This window comes from Procambarus clarkii, chromosome 31 (assembly GCF_040958095.1).
Source record: "Procambarus clarkii isolate CNS0578487 chromosome 31, FALCON_Pclarkii_2.0, whole genome shotgun sequence".
Lineage (NCBI taxonomy): Eukaryota > Metazoa > Arthropoda > Malacostraca > Decapoda > Cambaridae > Procambarus > Procambarus clarkii.
Window position 1 is genome coordinate 12,165,705 of NC_091180.1, and position 21,079 is coordinate 12,186,783.

Genomic DNA, 21,079 nt, shown 5'->3' on the forward strand with positions numbered 1-21,079 from the left:
TCTCCACATATGTCAGTTGCTTAATTTAGAAACTGTACTTGTGGTCGATCTCGAACCCATTGTTGATGTGACGACTTATACTGAATTTTATAACTAGCTCATCAAGATTGTAACTTGCTTAGCTAAATGAATTGTGGAGTTCAGTCCCTGAGCCCATTATGTGCCTCTGTAACCCTTTCCACTACCGCCCACAAGATGGGTATAGGGTGCATAATAAATAAACTAACCTAACTAAACTTGTACAGCCACTAGCACGCATAGCGTTTGGGGCAGGTCCATAATCCTAATTTTCCCCAGAATACGACCCGGTAAATTGTTTAACAACCAGGTACCCATTTTACTGTTGGGTTAACAGGAGCGTTACAGTTAAGGATTTGTGCCCAGTAAATCCTCCCCGGCCAAGATACGAACCCAGGCCAAAGCGCTCACGAAATGCCAGGCGGGTGTGTTACCTCTTCTCCATGCACGGCGACTGCTTATATTATGCAGAATCTGTCTCCTGAAGCCTAAATCAAAAGGATATCATCAGCGGCGTATGCGAGGCTGGCTAACATCAGAACGGCCTTTAGAAATTTGTGCAAGGAATCGTTTAGAACCTTGTATACCACATATGCCAGACTAATCCAGTAGTATGCAGCTCCAGCATGTAGTCCATACCAAACTGGCAGCTAGGGACTTAATATATTGAATGTTACAAGGTAGGCTCAGTAGAGCTATTTGTAAATGATTTTTTCAAATATTTTTGATAGTACTGCATTGGTAGATTTGATATTGTTTTGTAATTGTTTATGTGAGCTGTCTCGCATCTTCCTGGTGTTACTCGTGTTATATTAAATATACCAGGGGGGGGGGGAAGTATGACACTAGAGAGTTGTTGACCAGCAGAGCTACGGGTGGTGCAAGGGCATGAACGGCACTCTTTAAATTTTTAAATTTTGCCCCGAGGGGCGAGTTTATTGGGCAGCGCCACTCATCCTGTGAGTGGAACTCTTGTATACCTTAGATGGTATTGTCGGAAAATCCGACACCATTTAATAATCATACAGATAATAACTGTATTACCAACAAGTTACCCATAGAAAACGTAACTTGTAGTGGAATTTCCGTCTAAAGAAAACGGGATATCATCACCACATACTATTATAATTCACCAGCTATTCTGCTGGGAATTGTTCTTAAATACATTAGTCTTTGGACTTTACCATCATAAAACATCTCATATAAATTAACTTAATTATCAATATTAAAGTAGAGTAAATGTGACCCTTCTATCACCTTTGGACATCTGGACAATGTAAGCCAGGCGTCAGGGAGGAAGGAGGGAGCCATTGTTGTGTCACCTCCGAGACGTGTGGAGCAAATTCGGCTCCTATCATTCTGGACAATGTCGGCCAGTAACGTCAAAAGTATGGAGTGTTAAACAGCCATTGTATATTGAGACCAGAGGCTCACACGGGAGCAAATTCGGCTCCTGTTAAATTTACTTGGACGTAGTGTTATGGAAGCCAAAGGTGTACCATTGTCAACACGCTGTCTACAAATTCAAGTTAAGTCTATCCGAAACCCGTTTATCATTCATTTATGGCCATTAATGTCAGGATATAGGGTGACCCGGTTAGATCGCGAAATCGCCTCAAACTAAAGGTAATTAAGCCAGGTCTTTAATGTTCCATGTACTGTGTACTGTTTTCTCTGATATAGCTTGTCATATATAGGATTCTGGCTTCACAGCTAGCGCACTTTTGACAGGTCAAGACGAGGATGCAAGATTTGTGCACCAGTTACTGGGTGATATGGAAGCTACCTCAAAGAGGATAATTTGGTGTCTACACCCTAGTTATACCTGGTGGACTAACCTGCTGTACTATAAGATAAGGAACCTCTTCAAAGTATGTAGTTAATACTGTAGTTTGATTGGCTGCATATATATATAAACTATTAAACCCCCCCCTAATGTGTAGAGGATCGATTTGTGAGATTATAAGATTATTGCAGAAATACAGTCCACTTATCATTATACAAATTGCTATCGAAGTATATAAATTAACGTAAATATAAATTCATATAAATTAAATAAATATAAATCTCACAGGTCGGTTCCCACAGGTATTTCACTAATGTTCCCAGCTTTGGTTTTAAGATTAATATAGTTGCTCCAAATTCTCAGAAGTTTCATTGTAGGTAATTATATGTGCCTGTTAATATCACAAAACTTGTCCCTAATTCAAGATTCCAAGAACTTCTGCATTAATTTTATGTGCACTGAAAGGGAACTTAAGATATACTGGTGGCAGGGGTGGCGAGCTTATCCCCCTACCTAGAGTTAATCAATCATGCCCTCTGCTTTTTTTTTTTTTCCCCCTCTGCTTGTGTCAGCACAAGCGCTGAATGATGTTACCTCGGGTATTCACCTAGTTGTGCTTTTTCGCTCGTATGCGTTACATAAGGCCCAAAAAAGTGTCGTACTAGAAAATGGAAGCGGCTCGCGAAAGTGACGTACTGTCCCGCTTTCTGTTTTGGGTCCTCTGGTAGGTTAGGGGAGGACACTTTAAATTGACCGTTTTCTTGACGTTGTGAAACCTTAGGAGGCCGGGCTGCACGTGTTGAGTGAGAGAGGCGTCCTGTATTAGCTCAGGTGATTGTTCTTCTTCCAATTGTGATGTAAGGTTCACCCAATTTACTGTCTCGTAGTTAAAGTCCCCCATTATAAGAACAAGGGCTTCGGCGACACACATACTGATCACATTATGCAGACCAGCAGCTTCCTCTGCTGCTGCTGCTGCTGCTGCTGCTGCTGCTGCGTGTCTGCTGCTGCTGCTGCTGCTGCTGCAGCTACTGCAGCTGTGTCTGCCTTCTCCCATACTCCCACTCTCTGCAACCATCTTCAACCAGTATATTGCACCGTACAGATCCTGTTGATCCCATTTTAATTCCTCGTTGCTGGTTGCAGTCAAGGAAACTTAAACAGGCACTGAAGTCTGCAACGAGAAGCTTAGTAGAGAAGTTCGTAGTATTGGGTGAGGAAAAGATTGGATAGCGAGTTGAATACCCCGACCTTGGCTGTAGTGCAGAGGACGAGTTATTACTTCATGGGGAATGTTAATCATCCCGGGAATTTTGACGTCTGTGCGCTTATTATTCACCCCATACCCATCCTGTGGGCGGTAATGGACCCCATACCCATCCTGTGGGTGGTAGTGGACCCCATACCCATGCTGTGGGCGGTAGTGGACCCCATACCCATCCTGTGGGTGGTAGTGGACCCCATACCCATCCTGTGGGTGGTAGTGGACCCCATACCCATCCTGTGGGCGGTAATGGACCCCATACACATCCTGTGGGTGGTAGTGGACCCCATACCCATCCGGTGGGCGGTAGTGGACCCCATACCCATCCTGTGGGCGGTAGTGGACCCCATACCCATCCTGTGGGCGGTAGTGGACCCCATACCCATCCGGTGGGCGGTAGTGGACCCCATACCCATCCTGTGGGCGGTAGTGGACCCCCATACCCATCCTGTGGGCGGTAGTGGACCCCATACCCATCCTGTGGGCGGTAGTGGACCCCATACCCATCCTGTGGGTGGTAGTGGACCCCATACCCATCCTGTGGGCGGTAGTGGACCCCATACCCATCCTGTGGGCGGTAATGGACCCCATACCCATCCTGTGGGCGGTAGTGAACCCCATACCCATCCTGTGGGCGGTAGTGGACCCCATACCCATCCTGTGGGCGGTAGTGAACCCCATACCCATCCTGTGGGCGGTAGTTGACCCCATACCCATCCTGTGGGCGGTAGTGAACCCCATACCCATCCTGTGGGCGGTAGTGAACCCCATATCCATCCTGTGGGCGGTAGTGGACCCCATACCCATCCGGTATGCGGTATAGTGGACCCCATACCCATCCTGTGGGCGGTAGTGAACCCCATACCCATCCTGTGGGCGGTAGTGAACCCCATATCCATCCTGTGGGCGGTAGTGGACCCCATACCCATCCGGTATGCGGTATAGTGGACCCCATACCCATCGGATGGGAGGTATAGTGGACCCCATACCCATCCTATGCGACCAGTGCTTCATTTCTGTATTTCTGAAGTTCATGGTACAAGAGCTGGCAAGGAGAAGAACATGTACAGTACGCAAAGGAATTCGCCAAATTATTTTGAATAACAATTATAAAAATACAGCAATACAGAATATAGGTCATTGTTATTGCATCCTGCTTCTCCCATCTCTTAGAAAATGTATTATTAAGAATCACAGAAGCGTATTATTACAAACTCCCTAAAACTCTAGGGAAATCACATCATATATTTCACACTTAAGCCCATGAAAATCGCCTGGGGGGGGTCTTTATAATTGCTAATATTTCCTAAACCATTTAATTTAGCCCTACCCCGACCAGCCTATGTCGTCCCCGTACCCCAGACCATTCACCCATAAATTTCAGCGAGGCTAATATGAAAATACATGACCCGGAAGGAGAAGTTTTTTTTCTACCACAGACGTGGCCACACATTTACAATGCTAACCAGCTTATATATACATTTTCTTCTTCAGAGAAGTGAAAAAAATAAATCACATGAGCATTTTTCGGGTTAAGACATCTTTAAAAGTCTTGATGAAGTGTTGATCGATACTAAAGTTCTAAGTAATTGATTGTTTCAATTATTCAACTCGAGGCTGTAAGACTCATCTCCTTTGCTCTAGATGGACGTTGGTGGTAGAGTACAGGACGTGAGTCTTTGTTTCACAACTCAGTTTCACGACACAGTTTCACAACTCAGTTTCACAGCTCAGTTTCACAACACAACTCAGTTTCACAGTTGGACAGTTTCACAGTTCAGTTTCACAACTCAGTTACACAGCTCAGTTTCACAACACAGTTTCACAGTTTCACATTAGGGGTCTACACTTGAAACAACTTTTTTAGTCTCGAAAACATTAATAATAACAGCAATAGTGAAATAAATATTGAGTATAATTGTCATGTATTATATAGCACAAAGTAGCAATGCTGATAAATACCTATGATTGATCAAATTAAAAAAAGACAACAGCGCGATGCGAAGGATGCATAAATATCCCAGGAAGAACACGGCTATTAAATACAATTAGCACATGTGACAATGTTGTTAAGGTAGTGGTAATGACTTGATTGTTGTCTCGGAGTGGGGGAAGAGGGGAGGGGGGGAGGTGTTGTTGGAGCCTGTTTGGCTTTGTTGATCTACGCTCTGGCGTTGTTAAACTTGCTCTGCTGCTCTTCGGTTATCCTACACTAGGATAGCTGCTGCTATCTCTGGGTTTGACACCTCTCTTCTCAAATAGAATTGTTTGAACTTTCCCACACTCCCTCCCACTCGTGTGAACCTTCCCACACTCCCATCCAACTAGTTTGAACCTTCCCACACTCCCTCCCACTAGTTTGAACTTTCCCACACTCCCATCCCACTCGTGTGAACCTTCCCACACTCCCACCCACTCGTGTGAACCTTCCCACACTCCCTCCCACTAGTTTGAACCTTCCCACACTCCCACCCACTAGTTTGAACCTTCCCACACTCCCACCCACTAGTTTGAACCTTCCCACACTCCCTCCCACTTGTGTGAACCTTCCCACACTCCCACCCACTTGTTTGAACCTTCCCACACTCCCTCCCACTTGTGTGAACCTTCCCACACTCCCACTCGTGTGAACCTTCCCACACTCCCTCCCACTTGTGTGAACCTTCCCACACTCCCTCCCACTCGTGTGAACCTTCCCACACTCCCTCCCACTTGTGTGAACCTTCCCACACTCCCTCCCACTCGTGTGAACCTTCCCACACTCCCTCCCACTCGTGTGAACCTTCCCACACTCCCTCCCACTTGTGTGAACCTTCCTATCCGATTGAACGTTCCTGTTCACCCCTTCCCTCCGATGGAACATTCTCATCCCCTCACCACTTCCCGGTGACCTTCTAACAGACAGGAAACAGAGAGTTATAGTGAGAGAGTAAATACGTGACTGGAAGATAATGATAAGTGAAGCCCTTGGACCACTCCTGCTCCTTAGAGTGACCTTCCGTACGAGGTAACAATCTGCCTTGACATTGTCTGGAGGATAACGAGCGAACAGCTCGTTACACGATGCTACAGGGGAGAGGGGCTACCTTGAGGTGCTTCCGGGGCTTAGTGTCCCCGCGGCCCGGTCGTCGACCAGGCCTCCTGGTTGCTGGACTGATCAACCAGGCTGTTGGACGCGGCTGCTCGCAGCCTGACGTATGAGTCACAGCCTGGTTGATCAGGTATCCTTTGGAGGTGCTTATCCAGTTCTCTCTTGAACACTGTGAGGGGTTTGCCAGTTATGCCCCTTATGTGTAGCGGAAGCGTGTTGAACAGTCTCGGGCCTCTGATGTTGATAGAGTTCTCTCTCAGAGTAGCTGTTGCACCTCTGAAGGGGGCCTTAACAAACTACGTGATTGGTTAGTAATGTGGCTTCTAGAGTTCAATCCCAACAGGTGTAACGTAATGAAGTTTAGGAATGGGAAGAGAGACCAGAAGGATATGGGGTAGGATAAGAGGAAGGATATGTCAGGTGTTTCCAAGTTTCCTTTCACCTGATGCCCTAGAAGCCCAATAGGCTTCCACTCCCCAGCAATGGAAAACCATGTTGCTAGCCCTTACCCTGTCCTCTCGCTTAACACTTTATTTATTTATTTATTTATTTATTTATTTATTTATTTATTTATTTATTTATATACAAGAAGTTACATTAGGTTTGTGAGGATACATAGCATGGTGTTAACATTCTCGTAAAGCCACTAGTAAGCGCAGCGTTTCGGGCAGGTCCTTAATCTAACATATAATTTTAAGTAGGTAAATTCTAGTAAAATTTATAAAATGTTAACAGATACATGGCAAGAAAAAATGAGAGAGATTAGTATATTAAAGCACATCGGAAGCTCTGATTGATAGTGTTGACAGCTTGATTGATAATTTGACAAAGATTAATAGGAACAATAAAGCATAATGATAGCATATATAAGATGACAGCAATGATCACAATGGTAAAGTTGTTTGGATTATGTACATAAAGATTGGGAGATTGGGTAACACTAAATACAGTGCAAGTTAAAGCACAAGGTAGGACATTATGAAGATGATATTAGGCATTTTTTGGTTTTATTTTTGAATAAGGCAAAAGTTGGACAGTTTTTCAATTCATTAGGGCGTGAGTTCCATAGACTGGGTCCCTTCATTTGCACAGAGTGTTTACACAGATACAGTTTTATTCTGGGGATATCAAAGAGATATTTATGTCTGGTGTGGTGATTATGGGTCCTATTACATCTGTCCAGGGAGAGTTTCAGCTGAGAAATACATAGCATTTTGACGTCAAAATCGCCAACGGACAAAATATGATGTACTACAAATCACAGCGGCTCACAAACATCCTCGTTTTCTGTGCCTGGGTCGTCGGTTTGGTTAGGTTCAGGTAATATAGTACATCATTTTTGTGACGTTGTGGCAGTTTGAGAGGACGGGCTGTACACAGTGGCCACATATAAATAGAATAGCAAATACAACATTCAGCAACCTAATCAAGAGAGTTAGAAAGCCTTCAGAACATTAAACACAACCTACGTCAGACCAGTTCGAGATTATGCAGCTCCAGCGTTGAATCCCAGTCTTGTGGAGTAATACATGCATTAATACACAAATAGATTATTCAAAGGTTACAGCTACAAGACAAGTATTAGAAATATATAGTTTTAAACTTTGAGTTTAACTCTAAGACTAAGGGATCCCACTCTAACTTGAAGAACGGTCAGAGCGGATATAATCCCGACATATAAAATACCTGCAGCGAGTAGGTGAAGTTATTGGAGATAGTCTTTTCCGAAGAAGTTAATGTAAATTGGAAACACAAGTATATACCCGTATATTTGGACGTGTATATATATATATATGTATAGATGACAGTGCGTGTATGATCGAACCCGGGCCATTAGGATTACGACCCCCGAGCGCTGTCTACTCAGCCGCGAGGCCTCCCGTGGATGTGCGAATGTATATACATGAATGAAAGTGCTTGAGTATACATACGTGCTACAGCCTGTATTCGAGCTTTTGTACGGATATGTATAGCTGTTCGGGTACACATGTGAGTGTGCAACCCATCCTCCGAATTGACAGATTGACAGTACACTTTCTTACTGTCATAAACAGTGCATAATTGCACTTATGGGGCTGTTACGTTTACCAAACTCCCTCCCCCGAATTAATTCTCCTCGTTTTCTGTTAAGACACTCAGAATTTTAGGATGAAGTTTTCAATTTAAATTTTGCAATACACAAGTTTTAAATATCAGGAATTTCTTTTTCAGGTTTATTAAACAAAATAGATTTTATACAAAATTTTAAAATATCCTGAGTTACTTTACAATTTATTGATATATTTTAGTTTTGTTTTATTAGTTTTATAAAACTGTAATATCAATATAGCTATAAGTTAAGTACTAATTGTAATTAAGAAGCAATAAAATTATTATCTTCAAAAACTAAGACGGTTAGGTGAGGTTGTGGTTTTCTATTCAGTTTTTCAGGTAAACTCAAATATTCACAATATATTTGACAGTACGATTTAATACTAAGTGAAAATAAGTACAATTCCTAACTGCTATGAATAGTACATAATTGTACTTATTTGTCTTCTTACATTTACCACCCCATATTTGGAGGACGGGCTGGAGTGTGGTTGTTTATGTGCGTTTGCGCTTGTTGTTGCTCGTGTGCGCATTTAGATGCGCACATACGAACGTTGGAGACAGTTTTCCCGCTCGCGAGGAGTGGCGCCATTGTTGCCAGGGTTGGACAAGGCCTTTGTTGTCTCAGGCATATAAGAACACCTGCGGCCTTCACTCACAAAGTTTGCTACTGGGTGTTACCAGGTGTGGGTGAGTGTTACCAGGTGTGTGTGAGTGTTACCAGGTGTGGGTGAGTGATCCAGGTGTGGGTGAGTGTTACCAGGTGTGTGTGAGTGTTACCAGGTGTGGGTGAGTGTTACCAGGTGTGTGTGAGTGTTACCAGGTGTGGGTGAGTGATCCAGGTGTGGGTGAGTGTATCCAGACATGGGATGTTGGTGTTGGTGTGTTGACAAGAGCATTATAAGCATTATATACTAGCCTTCCCGGCAAGTATATAATGCTTATAAACACACAACCTTTCCTCTGTTGCAGGCCAACATGCCCATCATTCTCGGAGGTCTCATAGTTGCAGGAGCAATCGGGTTGGTCGTTGCGGCCTCAGTGCTGCGCGGCTCCCGAAGGCGTTACCGTGGAAGGAGGAGGAGGTACGGGCGGGAGACAAAGAACTCGAAGAATAACCTGAGCGGGCTGCTGGAGATGGTGCGCGCGCAGGATGTTACCGGCTGCGGCAGGAGACTCATGTGTGAGCTGGCGGCCATTCCAGAGGACATCGAGCTTCCAGAACTGGCGCGAGACATCTTAGAACTGGTCGGGTGAGTGGTGGGGCTCTTCCAGTGACTGTCCTGGGACTGGTCTGGTAAGTGGAAGGACTCTTCCAGTGACGTTCCTACCAGTTGCGTCACGTCGTACACATCCTACAAGCTTAAATAAATAAATAAATAAATATGTTTATTCAGGTAAGGTACATACATACAAGTGATGATACATTAATGGATTGATATATAGATAGAGCTAGTACATACAATGCCTAAAGCCACTATTACGCAATGCGTTTCGGGCAAGAAAAACATTAATATCTAGAACTTAATACTAATTGAGCATAAAGAATAAAAAGTGTTGAAAACAAATACAAATAAAGATAAAAAAAAGGGGGAACATGACTGAAAAAGCAGCACAAATACAATAGGTTGACAAACAGTGTTGATTAAAAAAAAATAATAATAATAAAATAACAGACATGGGTTGACAATAAAGGAGTGAGGTGGGTTACAGGGAATTTATTAGGTAGTGTTTAGTTTTTATCTTAAACTGGTTGAGAGAGGTACAGTCTTTAACATGGTTGGGAAGGTCATTCCACATTCTGGGTCCCTTGATTTGTAGAGCATTTCTAGTTTGATTAAGTCGTATTCTAGGAATATCAAAACTATTTATTCCTGGTGTGGTGCTCATGGGTTCTGTTACAACCTTCAATGAAGCTTTTGAGGTCAGGATTGGCATTACAGTTCAGCGTTTTATATATGTATAATACACAAGAGAGAATGTGCAGTGACTTAATATCTAACATATTCAGAGATTTGAGTAAGGGTACCGAGTGATGTCTGGGGCCAGAGTTGGATATTGTCCTAATAGCAGCTTTGTGTTGGGTAATTAGAGGACGTAAATGATTTTGGGTAGTAGAACCCCAAGCACAAATACCATAGTTGAGGTATGAATAGATGAGGGAGTAATAGAGAGTAACCAGGGCAGGGCGGGGTACATAATATCTGATCTTGGAAAGAATGCCAACAGTTTTTGAAACTTTTTTTTATATATTTAGAATGGGACCCTGGAAATTCAGCTTGTGGTCGATAAGAACGCCAAGGAATTTGCCATCTAATTTGTTACAAATTTGGGTATTGTTTATTTTGAGATTTATCTGATTAGAGGATTTATTGCCAAACAGAATATAAAACGTTTTGTCAATGTTAAGGGTGAGTTTGTTGGCAGTTAGCCAAAGATGGACTTTCTCTAGCTCAGTATTTACTGTGGCATTTAGAGCAAGGGGGTCAGGACTGGAGTAAATGAAGGTTGTGTCGTCAGCAAATAGAATTGGTTTGAGGTGTTGGGAGGCATTTGGAAGGTCATTAATGTAGATGAGAAAGAGGAGAGGGCCAAGTATGCTGCCCTGAGGAACACCAATGTTGATGGGTAGGGTGGGAGAAATTGTATTATTCACAGAAACATACTGGAGCCTGTCAGTAAGATAAGATTTGAGGTAATGCAGGGAGTGTCCTCTGACTCCATAATGATGGAATTTAAGAAGAAGGTTTTGATGGTTGACAGTGTCAAAAGCCTTACGCAGGTCCACAAATAACCCAACAGGAAACTCCTTTTTATCAAGAGCTGCGTGAATTAAGTTAATCATACTAATAAGTGCATCGTTAGTGCTTTTTTTGGGTCTGAAGCCATATTGACAAGAGCTAAGTATATTGTGTTTGGCTAGAAAAGAGTAAAGCTGCTTGTAGATTAGCTTTTCGAATATTTTTGACAAGTTAGGCAGGATTGATATAGGTCTGTAGTTGTTAACATCAGTGAGATCACCACATTTGTAGACAGGGGTTACTCTTGCTTTTTTTAGAATGTCAGGAAAGGTTTGGAGTTCAAGTGACTTGTTGAAGAGCAATGCAATAGCAGGGGCTAGAGATCTGGAGGCTTTTTTGTAAATTAAAGTTGGTATCTCCTCGAGGGCACTAGACTTGGTTTTAAGGGAAAGGATTATTTCATTGACATCAGTGGAACTAGTAGGCTTTAGGTACAGAGACTGTGGATAGTTACCTGTAAGATAGTCCTTAACATCAGTACAGGAAGATGGAATATCATTTGCAAGGGATGACCCAATGGAAGAGAAGAACCTATTGAACTCAATAGCAGAATCAGAGGCTGAAAGCTGACCAACGTTATTGGAAAGGAGTGTTGGTTTGTTATTTAAAATCTTCTTTGATCCCAATATTTGTGAAATTGTGCTCCAAGTTTTTTTAATGTTGCTCTTTATTTGGGTAAATTTATCTTCATAGTATTTAGTTTTGGCTCGTCTAATTATTTTAGATAGCAATAACGAGTAATTCTTTGAGAATTCTTTGGAGACTGTTCCTAGCCTATACTTCTTCTCAAGGTCGTGTTTTTTGTTAATGGATTTAAGTATTCCCTTTGTAAGCCAAGGATTGTTAAGTCTTTTGCTTGTGACTTGTTTTGTAAGCATAGGACAGTGGGTGTTATAAAGGCTAAGAGTTGTTTGTAGAAAAGATTTCACTGCTAGGTTGATGTCCCCTATGTTACCTAACTCGGACTCCCAGTTGACATTATCAGCAGCAGTTATAAAATTGTTTATAGCAGTTTCATTGTGCAGCCTAAAGCTTAACTCCCTTGTCTCTAGAGGTGGTTTGCTAATGTTAGTTAAGAGAAATGTGGGGTAATGGTCTGTAGTGCTATCGGTGATTATACCTGAAGTAAGCGGAGAGGTTATGTTGGTCCAGATGTGATCTAGAGTCGTAGCAGTACTATCAGTGATTCTAGTTGGTCTAGTGATTAAGGGTATGAGGAAGCAGGAATTCATACAGTTGAGGAAGCTAACAGCAGTAGGGTGTTCAGGCTCGCAGAGGTCAATATTAAAGTCCCCTGCGATAATTAGATGGTTTTTGTTCAATCTGTTATCTAGTATTAGATTTCTAAGGTTTGAGTTGAATTCAGACACATCAGTGTTAGGAATTCTATAGACTGCACCCACAGACAGGACAGACTCGGCACCCTTGACTCTGAAACTGGCGAAGATATACTCCCCACAGCAGTCTCTAGTTCTAATTATTTTTAAGCATGTTAGTTCTTGGTGGTAGTAAAGAGCAGTACCACCACCTCTCTGCATTTGACGACAGTTGTGAATTGCCGAGTAGTTAGGCATGTTAAAGAGTTGAGTATTATCCTCTTTCAACCACGTTTCAGTAAGTATAATAAAAGAGAATTTGTTGTCAATAGTTTCAATCAAGGCACTAACATCATCGAAGTGTTTACCATAGGGATCTAACGTTCAAGTTGATTACAGAGATATTGAGATTATCTGTTAATACATTGTTTACATCATGTGCTGTAAAATATCTGCAATTTTGATCATTGAAGTGATTGTTGTCATAGATAGTGGATAAGAGGTTTAGTTCTGGGTCTATACTTGTCTGCATAAAAAGGCTGATTGCAGGAAAACAAGGTAAGAATGGCAAATTACAAAATAGAAAACAAAGAAAAAAGTAGATTAAAAATTCTAAAGTAAAATAAACTTAATGGTAATTTGAAGTAAAAAGAAAAAAAAAACTTAATGGGAACTAGGAATGTAAAAAATTAACTAGAATAATTAATAACAATAGATGACCAAAAAAGTAAAAAAAACAATTATGAAATCTATAAGATAATAAGCTTGCTTACTATACTATTATAAGTACACTATAATTGAATACTAAAGTTACACTAAAACAAACTGAGGTAGTTTAAATAGAGATACACTCAGGAACACTGGATAATGAAGTTAATACTAGAGGACACAGGCAAAGCCAGTGTACTATGGAACATGGGAGTAAAAAGAAAAAAAGACAATAATAAAGATGACAATATTATTCTTTTTTTTTTTTTTTTTTTTTTTTTTTTTTTTTTTTTTTTTTAACTAAAGTTAAAACCTTTTGAAGGGAAAGGCAGAGCTAGAGTACACAAAGTTAGTTATATGAGATTATAATCTGAATTCAGGCTATACAGCAGCTATCCCACAGTCACTGAGGAAAGAATTAAGGTGAGCTTCTGTGGTTATTGAATAGGTTTTTCCAGTGTCAGTCCTCCTAGCTATAATTTTACCATCTCGCACAAAACAGTGTTTAATTGTAGGGGAATTTTTGCAGAAGCCACGCAGTTTAAAAAAGAGATTTTGCCTGCACCTGGTCAGACATTCATTCACATAAACAGTGGATTTACTAGCAACTGCAGATGAGATAAGATCAGTCTTGCGGGAGCAGCTATCTAATTTTAAACGAATACGCCTATTATTAGTACCAGATGATTTGGTACCCACTCTATAAGCTGCTTTGATGTCATTTTTTTGGATCGAATAATTTAACTTATCCTGCAATACTTTGATCACAATGGCAGCACAGTCTTCACCATCAGTTTCTTGGGGAAAATCACGTGAAGAGATAATTACAGACTCAAGTAGTTTATGTTGGTCTGTCTCGTCTTGGGTAACAGTGTGTTGTTGTTGTAGGTTGTTCAGATGGTTCTCAAACTGTTGCAATATTTCTTCCTGTTTTTTAGTGGTTGCATCTGGATTAAAGTTTGTAACTGTGTTCTTGAGAACGCTTAATTCTTGTTCGAGGTTGACGACTTTGGTAGATAGATCTTGATTGTTCTTGTGTAAGTCTACAACTTCATTCTGCAAAGATAATAATGAGCCTTGCAGGTTCATTATTAAGGCCGACTGCTCTTTGATTACTGTCATTTGATCTTCATGTACTTGAGTTAATAACTTGAGCCAAGGGTTATCAGCAAAGAGCTTGAAGTCAGAACAAGGGGCAGTAGCTCGTTAAAGTTGGTCCATATGGCTACCTAATTGTTGCATGGCCCGTGTCAGAGACGGCGCTGCGCCCAGCTGAGATTGTTTGTTATTGTAGACGAGGGGAGAGTCGGTACCCCCCACGGCGGCCACCGAGGGGGAGATAGCTGAACTAATCATGTTGTTAGCCTGGCTAGTAGGGTTATTCTTGTTAGGTGTGCTATCTTTCTTAAGGGTCTTACCGGCCTTACTTTGCATGATAGCAGGATAAATGAAGGCAGGAACAAATAGGGAAGACTCGTTGATAGGCAGCAGTGAACGTCGGGTACAGCTTCTTAGCTCCAGGGAGCAACACTAATGAGGTCGAAATGAGAGAATTACGGGTTGGTCTTGTTGGTTTTTTCAATCACATTTAGGTCACTGTGTACTTAGCTGCCTTCGAGTGATGCTACATCATTTGTTGGTAGCCGAGAGCTCAAGGATCAGCTGATAAAAGAGGAGGGAGGGCAGGGCCGACGGGTGTTGTTGACGTTCGTCTGATTTTCAAATCCACAACAACATTGGACACCAAACAGAAAAAATCTTGCTACCAGAAATCTTAGCCAAATATCCCCAGTTTGCTAACTGTAGGTAGTAACTGAGTAACTGTAACCTATCCACCGCTGCCCACTGGATAGGGGGCGGTGTGCAGGACAATCATATCAATTGTGACACTAGCTCTCCACATATGTCAGTTGCTTAATTTAGAAACTGTACTTGTGGTCGATCTCGAACCCATTGTTGATGTGACGACTTATTCTGAATTTGTAACTAGCTCATCAAGAGTGTAACTTGCTTATCTAAATGAATTGTGGGGTTCAGTCCCTGAGCCTATTATGTGCCTCTATAACCCTTTCTACTACCGTCCACAGGATGGGTATGGGGTCCACTGCGACCCACAGGATGGGGGTATGGGGTCAATTCTCAGTCGATTCTCAATTCGCAGTCTCCGTGGTGTAGTGGTAAGACACTCGCCTGGCGTTCCGCGAGCGCTATGTCATGGGTTCGTATCCTGGCCGGGGAGGATTTACTGGGCGCAATTCCTTAACTGTAGCCTCTGTTTAACGCAACAGTAAAATGTGTACTGGGATGAAAAAACGATTCTTCGCGGCAGGGGATCGTATTCCAGGGACCATAGGATTAAGGACTTGCCCGAAACGCTACGCGTACTAGTGGCTGTACAAGAATGTAACAACTCTTGTATATATCTCAAAAAAAAAAAAAAAAAAAAAAAAAAAATTACCGCTCACAGGATAGGTATGGGGACCACTTCCACCCACAGGATGGGTGTACGGGGTCCATTACCGTCCACAGGATAGGAATGGGGTCCACTACCACCCACAGGATGGGTAGGATGGATATGGGGTGCATAATAAATTAACTAAACTAAACTAACTGTTGAATCCAGTGATGAAAAGAGCTCTTTAAACAAAGATCTTTGGTAACCGCAGGAAAGCAGCTTAATCCAGCACAGAACTGGGGACAAAAACTGGTCTGTAGCCTATACTTCTCTGCCCAACTCATAATTCTATAGTAAAACGCCACCCATTAAACTGCATAATTTCAGAAATATAATTTACCACTTTCTTTGCAATTCCGATAAGAATCGAAGCAAAATTATTGTATACATTTCTTTGTAAAAATTTTAAATACGATCTCAAACAAATTTTGCGTCGTCTATATTCGAAATTTTCGTCTATATGATCTCAAATAAATTTCGGCCGGAATTACATCATAAATACCAACATTTATTTTAATTAACTTTTGTATGTATAATAACACATTAAGTCAAACTAAATTAATTATTAATAAGTAATATTAGCCAGATGTGTGTTAATTCTTGCTAATTATGGCTTAATGAGCAAAACCATTTTCTTGGTTTAAGTTGCGTAAATGTTGGTCAACAACCCGTCCTCCTAACAGAACGTCGCATCTCGACGTATACTCTGCCTAAGGCCAAAAATCGTTATACTAGAAAATGGTGGCGGCTCGCGAGTCTTACATACTGCCCCGTTTTCTGTTTTGGGTCCTCTGGTAGGTTAGGATAAGAGCACTTTAGTAGACAGTTTCTTGATGTTGGGAGACCTTAGGAGGACGGGCTGAGAGGGAGGATGTGGCCGTGTGTTCTGTTATACGTCAACTGACGTGTCTTGAAGGTGATATTATTTACACGTCAGAGCAGAATGCGGTTATCTAGGTTTACTATTGATTTGTCACTAATTTACGTTTGTCGCAGCACGAGGTTACACCAATGTCACAGCTCGATGAAGATAAATTAATCGAGTAATTATGAGTCAGAAAAGTAACGGCCCAAGATTATACCAAATACTAATTATACCAACATTTATTTTAATTAGATTATTAACTAGTATTTTACACAACTATGCTAAGGTCACTTGGGAGTTTTGGAAACCGCATAAGAACACACTTTACATTTTAAAATTATTATAATACGCTAATAAATTGACTGCAATTCGCACTTTTCCTCTTCAGACCTGCAGTGAGGCCCGGAGAAGGAGTCCTGCCCCCTGGAGCCACTGGAGAGTACCTGGAGGCAAAGAGTTATGGCCACTATGGCGGGAACTGTGGCCAGAAGTACTTCACTTGTCCTGAAGACGGACGGCATCTTCTGGGGATGGTTCTTGACCAGCTCCAGTAAGCATTCTTCACCAGGTGTTAATAGACTTTCCACACCTACAGCGTTGGTACTTGGCATTAGGCTCCATTAAGCATTCTTGGCCACCAGCGACCGCCTTAAGAAGGTCTTTTATTCATAAGAATATCAAGGAATATGCCTAAGGCTTATTGAGCCATGCGAGGTATCGTTCCTTACTGCTGTTTCTCAAGGACCGTGTAACAGCTCAACTGTATTTAATGCATGAACAGTTAAACAAGATTCTATGGCTATGAATAGTTCATGAAAGCTCTTGTAATTCAAATGATTTAATATGAATTCGTTAGTACTGCTTCCTTATTTATTATAAATTGTATGTAGTTTTCACCTTATTTTGTTATGGTTTATAGAATATATAATATATTTGTTTTCAATATATTCACAGTTTTGTTGTCAGTATTTGGAGTTTTTTAAGTTTAGTTCATTTATTATGCACCCCATACCCATCTTGTGGGCGGTAGTGGAAAGGGTTACAGAGGCACATAATGGGCTCAGGGACTGAACCCCACAATTCATTTAGTTAAGCAAGTTACAGTCTTGATGAGCTAGTTACAAAATTCAGTATAAGTCGTCACATCATCATCAATGTGTTCGAGATCGACCACAAGTAGTTTCTAAATTAAGCAACTGACATATGTGGAGAGCTAGTGTCACAATTGATATGTTTGTCCTGCACACCGCCCCCCATCCAGTGGGCGGCGGTGGATAGGTTACAATCACTCAGTTACTACCTACAGTTAGCAAACTGGGGATATTTGGCTAAAATTTCTGGTAGCAGATCATTTTGAATTAAATATTTACACATCGCTGGAACATTGGTTATAGAATTGTCTCTGAATTCACGTATCTTTTCGCACTCCATCACATAGTGACGGAGGGTGTGCGAATAATTTTGTTGACACAGTTTACATTTAGTCAGGTCTACATCAGCAGATAATGACTATTCCATAGAAATACTTGTAACCGAGTCTAAGCCGAGCAGTAGTAACATCTAGAAGTCTGCTGATTTTATTGGATGAAACATAGATGTGTGGCTCCTCTTGCATGATAGTATGATGATAGATGGAATTATTGGTGTCAATTTCACTTGGCTGGAGTTACGTAAATATTAACTCACGCATATAAAATGTTAGTTCTAATAATATTTGGTCGAACGTACAGATATTGACTGTTACAGCCATGAAGTTCACGTTTTATAATATTAATTTTGAAGAGGACATGAACAAATTAAACCAAAAAGCAAAATGAAACATTCCTAGGCCTAGTATACATATATATGTACTAAATTAGGCCTAGGATAGCGTATATTAGGTAAAGAATTAAATATTTATGGCTTAAACAGCTTGGGGTCGTTAATTATTTTTCCAATTTTTAATAGGTCATTTGAGCAAACTCAATAATACAAAACGTGAACTTTTTCTGGGGTTCAGAGTCCATAATTGTACGTTTGAGAAAATATTTGTCATAAATACTGCCAACATTGTAGGATGGATTGTACAACATTCCTTAAAACAAATACAAACACAATAAAAGTATAACTGAAGCAGAATTTTATTTCATTATACCGACATTACAAACAACAACAATTTCTGACATCATGCCATGCACTTATTTTTATTTTCCAACAATGGCTTGAGCTGTGAACTCACCTAGTTGTGCTTGCGGGGGTTGAGCTCTGGCTCTTTGGTCCCGCCTCTCAACCGTCAAAAGGATATATGCCCAACTATTTCTGCCCCGCCCGGGATTTGAACCCAGAATTCTCGATTGCGAGTCGAGAACGAACCCGACTGTACTACTGGGACCCCTGTGTGCTGCTGGCCGTGTGCCTGGGACCCCTGTGTGCTGCTGGGACCCCTGTGTGCTGCTGGGACCCCTGTGTGCTGCTGGGACCCCTGTGTGCTGCTGGCCGTGTGCCTGGGACCCCTGTGTGCTGCTGGGACCCCTGTGTGCTGCTGGGACCCCTGTGTGCTGCTGGGACCCCTGTGTGCTGCTGGCCGTGTGCCTGGGACCCCTGTGTGCTACTGGGACCCCTGTGTGCTGCTGGGACCCCTGTGTGCTGCTGGCCGTGTGCCTGGGACCCCTGTGTGCTGCTGGCCGTGTGCCTGGGACCCCTGTGTGCTGCTGGCCGTGTGCTATCTCCCTCTAATTGTGATAGCAGCCTACTGCACCACCCATACAATATTTGCAGAGCTAAATAAATAAATAAATAAATAAATAAATACATAAATAAATAAATAAATAAATAAATAAATAAATGTTTATTCAGGTAAAGTATATACATACAAGAGATTTTTGCAAAAAATAATAAGTTTATAGATAAAGCTAGTACATACAATGCCTAAAGCCACTATTACGCAAAGCGTTTCGGGCAGGAAAAACATTAAAGACTAAAACTTAATATTAATTGAGTTTAAAGTATAAAATGTGTTGAGAACAAATAAAAATAAGAATAAGAAAGGGGGAACATGGCTGAAAAAGCAGCTCAAATATAATTAGGTCGACAAACAGCGTTAATTGTTAAAAAAAAACAGGTATGGGTTGACAATATAGGGGTAAGGTAGGTTACAGGGAATTTATTAGGTAGTGTTTAGTTTTTATCTTAAACTGGTTGAGAGAGGTACAGTCTTTAACATGGTTGGGAAGGTCATTCTACATTCTGGGTCCCTTGATTTGTAGAGCATTTCTAGTTTGATTAAGTCGTACTCTAGGAATATCAAAACTGTATTTATTTCTGGTGTGGTGCTCATGGGTTCTGTTACAACCTTCAATGAAGCTTTTGAGGTCAGGATTGGCATTACAGTTCAGCGTTTTATATATGTATAATACACATGAGAGAATGTGCAGTGACTTAATATCTAACATATTCAGAGATTTGAGTAGGGGTACCGAGTGATGTCTGGGGCCAGAGTTGGATATTGTCCTAATAGCAGCTTTGTGTTGAGTAATTAGAGGACGTAAATGTAATTCAAAGAGCCAAATCTGTAGGGCCAATTAACTCTCTTACTACAGAGTTTAGAGCCATGTCGCATAATAATAATAATAATAATAATAATAATAATAATAATAATAATGAAAGAGGATTGTAGCTGTACTATATTTTAAGTAAATAAGTTCCCGGGAGTGAGTCAACTGTTGTTTGGTTGTAATCTAAGACAGGTCAATAAGGCTCCCTACTGACCCTAGCAGTAGTAAAACCTTTGGTAATTACCCTTGCAAATGGTCGTTTGAGTGACCTGCTTTATTGGACCAGATTACTTGTCGTGTCCGTTGGCTCAGTTGGTAGAGCGCCCTTGTTTCTTACATTGGGGAGGTCACAGGTTCGATCCCTGTACGGGCTGTAAATATTTTAAATGTTTTATGTAACACATTATCTCCCATACTTAACATTTACTTATAAAACATTATGAAATATGGAGACTCGTTTGTTCCTATTAATATGTTTGTGTATAAAGTCTTCACTTATGACGCGGGAGTTAGTGTGTGGGTTGGGTGTTATCTTGATCAGCACCAACTCCGTTATCTGAGAGCTGTGGTGTTATCGTGTTTCATGGGGATGTGGTGTCTTCATGATGTCATTTATTATGCACCCCATACCCATCACGTGGGCTGTGGGGGGAAAGGGTTACAGAGGCACATAATGGGTTCTTTCGTGGGTCCTTTAGAGTGCCCGCGAATTCCCAAATCACCAATCCATCCTCCAAAAATGAAAGTTTTTACAGATACCATATATTAAGCTGTAACACGGGGGGGAGGGGGGGGGGGTTCTATTGTAACCCGCGTCTCGTTCTTTACCTCTTTATGTACTTTTACCTTCACCCGGTTCTTAATCTCTATTCGCTTCTCAATACCAAGGGACCCCCCAGAGCTTTTACTTGAGCCGACCCCACGCCACGTGGTCTTAAGACCGACTTAAGATTCTACAACCTTATGACGTGGAAACCGACTTCTAGCGAAACTCTAGAATCACCTTGAGCTGCCACCACCAGACCAGTAACACTGAGCAATGATCGAGGTCTGGATCGATCATGCTAATCAATAAACCTTGGGGCTTGATCCCCACTAGTAATATATATAATTGGATTTACGTTGATTGTGGAATTAATTAACAATCAAAG

The 21,079-nt window shown here is 41.5% G+C and overlaps 1 protein-coding gene across 1 annotated transcript; it reads left to right on the top strand.

The window, feature by feature from the left end:
- The first annotated feature begins 7,298 nt into the window (after positions 1-7,298).
- On the top strand, positions 7,299-18,507 carry LOC123758949 (uncharacterized). Its single transcript, XM_045743714.2, has 2 exons — positions 7,299-9,503; positions 16,784-18,507. The coding sequence occupies exons 1-2, from the start codon at positions 9,229-9,231 to the stop codon at positions 16,947-16,949; spliced, it is 441 nt and encodes a 146-aa protein (XP_045599670.2). The 5' UTR covers positions 7,299-9,228; the 3' UTR covers positions 16,950-18,507.
- Positions 18,508-21,079: the final 2,572 nt, after the last annotated feature.